The 11,408-nt window shown below is 39.9% G+C and overlaps 1 protein-coding gene across 1 annotated transcript in view; it reads left to right on the forward strand.

Annotated features, from left to right (window-relative positions):
* PKHD1 (polycystic kidney and hepatic disease 1 (autosomal recessive)) overlaps positions 1-11,408 on the forward strand; it is a 406,355-nt gene that overhangs the window by 159,409 nt on the left and 235,538 nt on the right. The window contains exons 39-41 of the mRNA XM_006765722.1: positions 4,013-4,223; positions 4,635-4,792; positions 7,196-7,387. Coding sequence (XP_006765785.1) covers positions 4,013-4,223; positions 4,635-4,792; positions 7,196-7,387 — 561 coding nt within the window. The remainder of the gene's footprint in view (positions 1-4,012; positions 4,224-4,634; positions 4,793-7,195; positions 7,388-11,408) is intronic.

Here is an 11,408-nt window from a genome sequence, read left to right on the forward strand (position 1 = left end):
GGTGGTAGAGAAAGGAAGGCAGCTGCCCAACCTGGGTTTCTTAAGAGAGCTGTGAGGTGAAATGACTCATGTTCAAAATGTGTGCAATGCCTTCTTCATCAGAGAAGCAGTCGTTCCACCTTGTGTGGCATTTAAATAATATTTATGAAGTAAGGAATATAATGTTTTAAGAATCAAATTTGATTGGATAAATTAATTGTAGATATTTCCAGAGGTCAGGAATTCCATTATATGTCCAGTTCTTTGGTTCTGGATCCAGAAGACCTGGTTTCAGAACTTGCTGCTGACATCTCATTGCTGTGTAATCATGTCCTTGAAGTATCTCAACTTTCTAGGCTGTATGATCTGTTAAAAGAAAACCAACAACAGAAACAATTCTTACTTTAGAGTAAAACTACTTAGCATAGAACTTGTTCTAAGTGCTTAATAATTGTTTTTGTAGTAATTTTTACAGATTAGCTATTATATACTCATTTAGGTATATATCTGATGGAGATTTGCAGAAAAGTATCTGGAAGGCAATATTCAAAGTAGTTAATTTAAATCCTTATGTGTTGAATCCTAATTGTGAGCCTAGGACCATGCTGGAATTCTGACACATATAAAAGAAACATAAGGCAATATCCTGCATCCAAGGTGCTGACTGTCCTCATGGGGGGATAAGACACATGCATTGTAATAATTATGGACTAATTTAGTATTGAAATACATGGTACTGACTGTGGGTTATATAACTGAAATCTCTCCAGGCCTCTCCGAACCTGCTCAACCTGAGATATTTCAGTAGTGATCATAAGCATTTTACTGCCTGCCTCCCCCAGCTCTCACAGAACCTCCAGCCTTTTCCAGCATTTCTGCCTGCTTGCTGAAGATATTCTCATGACGAATTTCATGAGTTCATCAACTAGCCCGTCTCATCTTTCATGCACCATTCCTCCTATTTTGGTTTTCTTGGTCCTTGTCTTCCATTTAGGGAGGTGCTGGGGGCTGCCTCATCCCAGCCCCCGCTGCTGATACCTGCCATGAGAGTCCTGAACACATGGGTGCCAAGGCGCAGGCTTTCTTTGCTGCCCAGGTGGTCATACCCTGAGGTGTACAGTGTGCTGTGTCCCACGATGAAGCACGGTGACTTCCTCTTTTGCCACTCAGCGTCCTACCTAATCACCTGGACACCAAAACTTTGGAGTGCTGGTTTCTCCATGACTCAGTCATGATTTTCCTCATTCGGTACATATTTATTAAACACCTGTTATATGCTAGACAGTATAGTAGGCATTGGTGCTATCATGGTGAGCAAATATAGGCATAACTCCTCCTGTCCTGTTTAATAGGGGAGACAAATAGAGAAAGGCATTAATAGAGGCCAAATGGCAATGCGTTCAGTGCTGGCAAGGAGAGGAACATGGTGATGGGAGGGTTTGACCCCGTTAGGGCGGTCTCAGGGGCTTTTCTGAGGAATCAAGTTTAACATCATTCTGAAGAAAGAGTTGATGAAAATCCCAACAGAGGAGCATCAGGTGCAAAATCCATCTGGAGAGTTCCTTCAGCTCCTTTCTTCAGGTTCAGTGGTCTGTTTGGTCAGGAACGAAAATCCGTATCTGAGGCAGATCCCATGCTGTCTCTGTCATCTTTTTCTCTCACCTGCTCCTCGTGTACGCTTCTCCCTCACTAATAACACAACTCACACAAATGGCCCATCAACTAGCCAGATATGCTTGGGCATGCCTAAGTCTCAGATGCACATAGGCCTTTTGCATAAGGAAGACCCACAGCACTGTAATGTCTGTGGGAGGAGGTGGACATAGCATGGGCTGAAATGCTGCCTGAAATTCACTGGAAGAGGTGGGGCTTGATTTGTGTTTTGGAAGAATAGGCGACATGAAGAAGGCTGAGCACTCAGGTGGAAGAGACAGAATGGGCAAAGGGATAGAGATGGAAGTAATCCTGTCAAATGACAGGAGGTAATGAGACTGGGCTTCCTGGAATGGAGACTTAATTAAGGAGTCAGAGACTATAAAGTAGAGTAAACTTATGGAGAATCTTAAGTCAGGAAGAGAATTTGGTGCTTTGTTCCTGAGTACTGTAGGCAGATGCTGTAGGTTAAGTGAAAAAGAAGGGATATAATTAAAATAACTTAGCAAAGTTTAAAAAATAATGCAGAATAGCCAGAAGAATAAAAGCTAGATGCAGAGAATCTAGCTCAGCTGATTATCATAATTTTGACATTCTCAAATTTGAGATGATAATAGCTATCTCCTACATAGCTAGAAATACAACTGGTGACTATGAAGCATGCATGTTTGATGTTCGTGTCATATTTTTTATGAGAGTGAGTACATTCTGAAATAATTTTACTGTATTATAGAGGCTCTGTCAACATTTGAAAGGACATAAATTTATGTTAATAATGAAAAATGCACTTCAAAGATTCTCTGATTTTTTATTTATTTGATTAAGAATGATTAATTGAGAAATATTTTTTTATCCCTACTCTTGGTTCTTCCATGAATAGCTTGCATGTTGATAGGTGCATAGTAGGTGTTTGTTGCATATTGAATATTGTGAACAATTGATCACAGATTTTAATAGCATTTTGCCTTTGATAAACACTTTCTTTGCTCCTTAGAGATTTTCTTGTGCAAACATTGAAGAACCAATCATAGAAATTCACATATATGTGCATATACATATAATAAATAAACTTTATTTAATTTTGTTGTTCCCAAAGGTTAAAACAAACAAGGAACAAAATTAAAATTATTTTCTTTTGGGATGATTTATGTCTTAATTTTTACCTGCCCTATAATTAGACATGTTGGACTCTAAATGTTTTTTAAGATAAAATTATTGCCCAAGTAAACTTCAGAAATTACATCATTAACCCAGAGACCTTTTAAAGCCAAAAACAACATTATTGGTGCAAGTGCCCATACATACACAGACAAATAAAGAGGAAAATCTAAAATGATTTGAAAATGATTTATTATTGGCCACCCCTGTAGTTAGAGATTCAAGTATTATTATATTACTGTAGTGCAATAGGGGAGGACAGGAAGTTGCTGTGGGCTAAAGGTAAATTATGATCTATTGCAAAGGAGGAAGGAAATGTACTGAGGAAAGAAGAAGGAGTTGGGAGTTAGCCATGTATTTTCTGAAGTATTGCTTCAGATAATGTCTTGAAAATTTTTTTTGCCTTGATCCTTGCTGGAAAAGGCCAGAGTCAACTGGGAGACAGTCTACCTTCTTGAATCTTTGACAGTGAAGGAGTAGCCTACTGGCATCAGAGGATCAGATGGATGCTGTGGACTCCAACAGAAACCAAAGTTCCTAGAGACACAAGCTACCCTTCAATTTTGCATAGCAGTGCTCTGTGGAACCCACCCAATTTTAGAGTTTGAAAAGATCATTTAATACAACATGGTTCAGGACAATCTGAGATAATTTTGACTCTGTGCTCTACTAACACAATTTGTAAAGTGAGCTGAAGTTTTTAGATTAGAAATTCAGTATGAATAGCTATCTGTTTTTATTTGGAATAAGAAATGGGTGGTAAAATTTCATACTCAAAGCACAGTGTATTGAGGGTCTATTATGTGATAAGGTCCAAAACACATGTTTAATGAATATTATGTTATTTAATCCTCCTAAAACCCTATGGGGGGAAGGCCCTGCTACTTCTGCTTTATAACTGAGGAAACTGAAGCCCACTGTTGAGTTTATTACCCAAAGGAACATGGTTAGAATATGGCAATACTGTGATTCAGTTGTAAGTCTGACTCCGATTCCTGTGTTTTTTGTATCATGCCATTCTCAATGCTGGATTACTTTTATTGTTGCCATGTGACAGATTAAACAACAACAACAACAATGAAAAAGTGAAGGCATTGGTGCTTATTGAGCCTGAAACTTACTTTCCTAGGTTATTTGTTCACAGGATTCTTTGGCTGAGTAATACCACATTTATATTAGCTATTTGAATGTCTGAAAGCACATTTTCCTACCACTGCTTTAGGTTCACTACCAGAAGTAATTGTCACTCATCTTCGAGCAGCTGCCTCTGTCCATGACACAGTATTGGCTCTAGAAGATGCTGTGGACTGGCACTCTGGAGATGAAGTTGTCATCATCAGTGGAGTGGGTGTTGAAGGTGCCAGACCCATGGAAGAGATTGTCGTTGTGGAAACTGTGCACAATGCAGACCTGTATCTGAGATCACCCTTGAGGTACTGAGTGACAGCTTGGGTCCATTTAGATGAAGGAAGATGAGGTCTTAACTGTGCTGGTGTCTGTATATTTTTTGTCTTTTAGTGATGTATTTTTAATTAAATAATGGTAAGTGTTTTGATAAGAAAAATTACAAAGCATGCACTGTTTTGCAGATTTATACTAGTATTTCTTAAGTAATTTTTCTTGTAAAACTCTAGAAATCCCATGTTAGGTGGTCAGAGCAATAGTCATCATAGTTTCCTAATTTTCACTTATTTGTGCCAATAGTTCACTCTTTTGTATTTGAGTTTTGAAAGAAATAGACCCCCCACATAGGGTATTACGTGAATCTAGTAGCTTACTATTCCTGATAAGATTCAGAGTGGTATCTACAGATGTGTCTCTTTCTTTCTTTCTTTTTTTGAAAGATATTCTCACAACTTCACAGAGAACTGGGTAGCTGGAGAGCACCACATTCTGAAGGCCACAGTGGCCCGGCTCAGCAGGAGGATTATCATACGAGGAAATCTCACCAGTGAGAGGACAGAGTTCCTTGCTTCATGCCAGGAGGCTAACACTTCAGAAGGTAAAGTATTTTGTTGGGAGGTCCAACGAGTGAAAAAGAATGTTCTTATTGTCGAATGATATGTGGCATTATTGACTTCTTTCAAAATAGAATAAACCCTTAACCTTTGCATGTGCGTATAATATTCTATAGTTTTCACAATGCTCTTGGTAAATTGATTTCTTGCCCTCGACAACCTCATGAAAGAGGTAGACAACATTATTGACTTGAGTAATGAACTATTTCTTTTGGAAAGAAAAATGTTAAATAATTAAATTTTGAGGGTTGAGGTTATATTGTAGCCTTACCTCTGATTCCAAGCACTTTCTAAACTTCTCAGGAAAACTGCTCAGTGCCCAAGTCTGGAATGCAGGCAGCACATTCTTACTGATGAGGCTTGTTGGCCTCTTCCCTCCCCTCCACCCCCACTTTTGGAGTTTGTTTTCTGAGTGAACTACCACGTACTTTAAGTAAGTGGTTAGAAAGTCAATTTATCTTCTAGAAGAATAACAGGCACTGGATCACACTGATGTGCCTATTAAACATCTATTTCAGGGATGGCTAGTTTAGTAGGTTATGTTTTGGTTTCTCAGGCTGTAGATTACGAGGCTTTCACATGTTGTGAAGATATCATTTGTCAAATTTGGTCCAGGACGGTGTGGTGTCAAGGATGACTCCCAGGCATGCATCCTGGATGGATGATGAGGCTATTTATTGAGTTGGGAAGAGGAACAGATTTTGGGGTGGGAGGGTGGAAGTCATGAGTATAATTTTGTTCATGTCGAGTCTGAGATTCCAGGCCAGCATCAGAGTTGAGACATCTGGTAGTGTCCGGAGCCTGGAAGAAATGTCAGATGGAGTTAAAAATTTGAATCACATCTACATATAGACACAGGTGGCGATAACGTTAGGATGTGGTCATGAGGGAGGGATGTAGACCCTACCTCCCCACCACCTCAGTCTTCTAGCTCACAAATGTGTCATTCCAAAAAATGTTTGGATGCAGTGGGTTAGAATCCATTGACTGCCAACTTTAATAATTCTGCTGAATTGAGATCTGAATTCTTTTCAAACACTGTAGGGTTTCTCATGCAGGTATTTTCAGATCAAATTGTGCAAAACATTGCATTTGATCATCCTGCAAGTGAGACCATGCATCTGGGTTTAGGTCATGATAACGCTGTTAGCTTCGAATGGGAAAAAAAACAGCCCTGATTTCAGCACAACTCTTTAACATTACTACAAAATTCTCAAAGTAAAGCAGAATTCATAGCTTCACTAAAAACATATGTCACTCACCTCTTCTTTCTGTGGGGCTGACATGTGGGAATGAGGTAGCTAAACACAATAATATGAATCCTGACCACTTAAATATTTTAGGGACCACTAACATCGTCAAAATTGTGATAAATCGCCCTAACTGGTTTGGCTCAGTGGATAGAGCATCGGCCTGTGGACTCAAGGGTCCCAGGTTTGATTCCGGTCAAGGGCATGTGCCTTGGTTGTAGGCACATACCCAGTGAGGGTGAGCAGGAGGCAGCTGATTGATGTTTCTCTCTCATCAATGTTTCTCTCTATCCTTCTCCCTTCCTCTCTGTAAAAAACTCAATAAAATATATTAAAAAATGTGATAAATAATAAGCATATAAAACAGCTCTTCATTCACCTCTTATATATTTATTCTCTGGGTGCTAACAAGTGACAGAACTTTTTGGATTATTTACTATGGATTGATACATCATTTTTGTATTAGTAGCACTTCTGCTTTAGTTTGTTGACATGGACAATAAAAAATCAATTCAGGAGATGGATTTTTAGTTCATACCACCACATGCCATGTGTCAACAGAAAGAGTTCTGGATCCTGAGGTGACCACACTTTGTAGCAATGGTATCTGTGTGTACTACATCCATACAATTTGCTGTCCTCTCTGGGAAGGAGATATTGGTGCAGGGGCTGGAGCCCTTGGCTATTTCTTCAGTGGCATTAGTGTTGTCTCCAAACCAGAAAGCAGAAAATTAAATGGGAAGCCCATTGGACAGTTTAAGACTAAAAGAGCCACAATTACATTCAGTATTTATATCTTGTTCCCTACAGTTATAAACCACGAGAAGTTCATTTTATTACACACTTCCTCCAGCTGGTCTTTTGGGTTGAAATAAACATCTATTTTGGTTCAATTTGTGAGCCACAGTCAGCCTCTTTGTGACAGTAATTAAGGTAATTGATTTGGGGTTGGGGGCTTCTGGAATAATAGAGTGAAGGCAACATCGTGTCCTAGTTATTGGATGTTTTAATTAATAATTAAAAAAGGAGAATCAAAGTAAAAGGAAAATAAGATTATTAAATGAAATAGGCAATAATGCTTTGTCTTTCAAACTGCGAGACAGGCCTATATGTGTCTCACTGCATTCTGTATTTCAGGTAATTTGCAGCACTGTTTGTATTCCAAGAGTGAGAAGATGCTGGGGTCCAGGGACCTGGGGGCCAGAATCATCATTCAGTCGTTCCCAGAGGAGCCCAGCCGGGTACAGTTGCAGGGAGTGCAGTTCCGGAACTTGGGGCAAGCCTTCCATAAGCATCTGAGCTCTCTGACTCTGGTGGGAGCTATGAGAGGTAAGGGGGCCAGGTCTATGACTTCTCATTTTCATTTCTTATCCCATGTTCAAGGCACTACATGCCAAGGGTAATGATAGGTGATATATGAATGTGGGGGGGGTCAGAGATGGATAATTATACTCTAGATCTATGTTTCTCAAACTTTAGTATGCCTAAAAAAAAATCTCTTGAGGAGCTTATTAAAATTCAGCATTATGGAGCCTATCAAGACAAATTCTGGTCTGAGGTGGCCCTGGGAATATGAATTTTTCATTATGATTCTGGAACAAGTGTTCCAAAGAATAAACTTTGAGAAACATGACTATAGGTACAACAGATGTGGAGTGAACCACACGATCCATGTTGTAAACCTGCCACTACAGGCATATTGACATTGAATAGTGTAAATCATCAACACTGTGGCAGTGCAGCACAGCAGGGAGCAATTCCCTGTGAAGTTGTACTAACTCAGAGGAATCTTCTTCCTAGAAAAATAGGGGAGAATGGGCGAGAACCAGGTGCATTTCCTGGGAACGTAGAGCAGGCAGAGTGTGCAGATCTTGGCCAGAGCTGAAGAGATAGAAAGGGAGCAGGAAAAATCAAATGAAGGTGGGAATCACTAAGTGAAAAACAAGATTAGAATCAGAAAAGAAGAATATTGTCACATGTACTGATGAAGGTTCTGAAATCAAAATTGGAGCATCCAGGACAAAAGCCCACTGCCAGAAGTTGACATGCAGAGTCAGAGAATTGAGTACAGATGCTAAGTAATGAGGACAGAAGCTTCATTTCTGCGTTATTCTCCCCACCCCTCAGCACCTTCAAGACCCAACATTCAAGCGTTGCCTTCCTTGGAAAGGGAGGTGCTCTAGGGGTGGTGCCTGACAAAGAACATTAGGATATATTGAGGGATTCAGGTGGGCCTTAAAAAATACTAGGATTAAAAAAAGTGCTAGGATTTCAACAGACAATGACAGAGTAATCTTTAAGGTCATTGAAGGCAGAATCCTGGCTAACCAATAGCAGCATTTTTTTTTTTTTCTAATTTCAGATCAACTTGGATGCTAAGAACGTCTATTTATTCTAATGTTCTAATTTATTCTAAATTTTCTCTTCTACCTTATTCGTTTATTTTTGACATTCACTTACGGGTATGATTCCTAACATAGCTATTTCCCTAGTACATCTGAACGAATGATCAGTATCTTTGTCCCTTCGCTCTCTCTCTCTCTTTTTTGGTCTTCTGGTTCTTATAAGGATGCAGAATATTTGATGTGGGGGCCAGCTCCAATATAAACGAGGATAGCAGTCATATATGTGTTATAAATTGCACATAATTAAAACCCCCCTTGCTAAAAAATGTACTTAATCTGCCTTCTCTAATCTCTGCTTCAGAGTAGCTGCACATGTATTTATTTACTTATTTTTAAAATATATTTTATTGATTTTTTTTTACAGAGAGGAAGAGAGAGGGATAGAGAGTTAGAAACATCGATGAGAGAGAAACATCGATCAGCTGCCTCTTGCACACCCCCTATCGGGGATGTGCCCGCGACCAAGGTACATGCCCTTGGCCGGAATTGAACCTGGGAACATTCAGTCCGCAGGCCGACGCTCTATCCACTGAGCCAAACCAGTTAGGGCACATGTATTTATTTGCATATATTAGGTTTTATTTGAAAACTAGAGGCCTGGTGCATGAATTCGTGCATGGGTAGGGTCCCTTGGGGTGGCCTGTGGGGATCAGGCCCCAGCTCGTGCCCCTAGGCTTGCAGTCCCAGCTTGCACTCCCAGCCTCACAGCCCCACAGCCCTGCCTGGCACCCTGCCTTGGCCTGGTGCCACCCACTCACCTGCTCCACCATCCCGCTGCGGTCCTGCTCTTGTCGGGGCCTATTAGGGCCGGCAGCACCTCCAGTGCTGCCAACTGACAGCGCCGTGTCGCTGATTCCTGCCATGTTCTGCGTGGCCCCTGGTGGTCAGTGCATGTCATAGTGAGTAGTTGAACTCCTGGTCAAACTCCTGAGGGGACAATTTGCATATTAAGCTTTTATTATATAGGCTAGGTTCAGTGATTAAAAAATGTTTGAAAAACCACTAAGTTAATACATTATTCCCTATAGGTCTCTGTTAAAATGCAAGTGTGTGTCCAAGGAAGGGACACCATATTAACTCAGAGGTTATAAACTTTTTGCATGCTTGTCAAATATCTTTTATTGTTTCATGCCCCCGAAGGCCCGCATGACCCATTGGGCAATTGCCCCCAGCCACTAGAGTTAGAAGGTGCTGGAATTCTTGCATGCTTACTACTTTTAAAGGTTTACCAATCCCCAAATTTAACCCATAATAGCTCTATAAACACATTAGTACTTACTGGTTGTTCAGATGTAGCAATCACAATATTATGGTGATTTAGAGTCAGGGAAAGTCTCCAGCAGCAGTTTTCTGCATAAGTGGATAGAATGGGTTAACTTTTGGTGAGTGATGTGAGGTACCAGGGAAGCTGAGCTCAAAGGGAAGGTGGAAACCATCCACCTATGGAGACATTATAGTTGAGAATTTTCTGGGTAGTCCCAATTTAAAAGTCAAATTATTCCATTAACCAAAGTAATTTTTCTAATTGGCTAACTAACCTTTATTCTAAACATTTGACATTGATATGTCTCTCACTACCTAGAATAATACAAAACTCATTTTTCTAGGATTTATAATTTATTTATCCAAATGGCATATTTTTACTATATTAATGTGAGTTTCCTCCATCAAACAGTGAAAAATTTATTATTTTTAAGAAAATATATTTTCATTGATTTCAGAGAGCAAGGGAGAGGGAGAGAGAAACCAAAACATCAATGTTGAGAGAGAATCACTGATTGGCTGCCTCCTGCATGCCCCACAATGGGGATCGAGCCCACAACTGGGAACTGAACTGGGACCTCCTGGTTCATAGGTCGACCCTAAACCACTTTACTGAATTTATTTAGTTTCATTCATCTTTATATCTCCAGCACAATGCACAATTCCTGAAATATATAATAATTATTCGTTGTTGAGCCAGTTCACATAAGTTGATTTAGGGGCCATAAAATATACGCATGGAGCCATTGTGATGAGTTTCCTAAATGCCAGTTCGTTTTACCATAGTTGGTACCACCCCTTCAGTTTCAGAAACCCGCCATATGCAACTGTGAGACTTGTGATCCTCACGTCAACCTCTAGCTTTGCTGATGTCAATTTATAATCGTGTACACCTTAAAATTATGTAATGTTATTTACCAGTGTTACCCATATAATTTTAATTTTTTTAAAAAGAGGCTCTCTGGCAACCTTAGGACAACAAGTTAAATATTATTGCCCAGCAAGTTAAAAGTTATTACTTCATAGCTCAAGAAATAATGACTACATCTCTTCATGCCAGATGCAATTTTGGAAGATCAGGGTTGGTCCATAACAGTAGTCTTCATGTGGCCCTTAATTTCTCTTTAGCTACTGTCCACCATATTGTGATGAGAGTAAATACCAAAGATAATGGCCAATGGAAATCTTGACAGCCATGCACTCTTTTGTGGTTTGGCCATACCGTCTTCTTTCTCACATTTGACCCTTGGATTCTACTGCTGGGAGCCGGTCCATCCTTGCTGTTTCACGGGACCTGGCATATATGGCATACTGTTCTTAATATATTTGCTCACCTTCTTGGCACTATGTGTTTTAACCAAGGTCACCTCTCCGAGAAAGGTTGTTTCCCCAGGTAGAGATTTTCCCCTGAAGTTAGAGAGAGAATAAAACCCCTTAACTAAGTGCCAGGCGGGTAATTAATCACTTTAATTATGAACAATCATGCTTAAGCTACATAATCTTTACTCCCTGGAATGGAGATAAGAAACGCCCTAACCTTTGGAATAGAGATCGATAGGATTGGAATCAACTGGTATAAATACAGATGTAACAAGATAGAGACAGACAGAACTTAGAAGACAGAACTTAGAAGACAGAACCTACACAGAACCTAGAGACAGAAGAACTTCGCTGGAGAGAAC

Source organism: Myotis davidii, unplaced genomic scaffold (genome assembly GCF_000327345.1).
Source record: "Myotis davidii unplaced genomic scaffold, ASM32734v1 scaffold240, whole genome shotgun sequence".
NCBI classification, from domain to species: Eukaryota; Metazoa; Chordata; class Mammalia; order Chiroptera; family Vespertilionidae; genus Myotis; species Myotis davidii.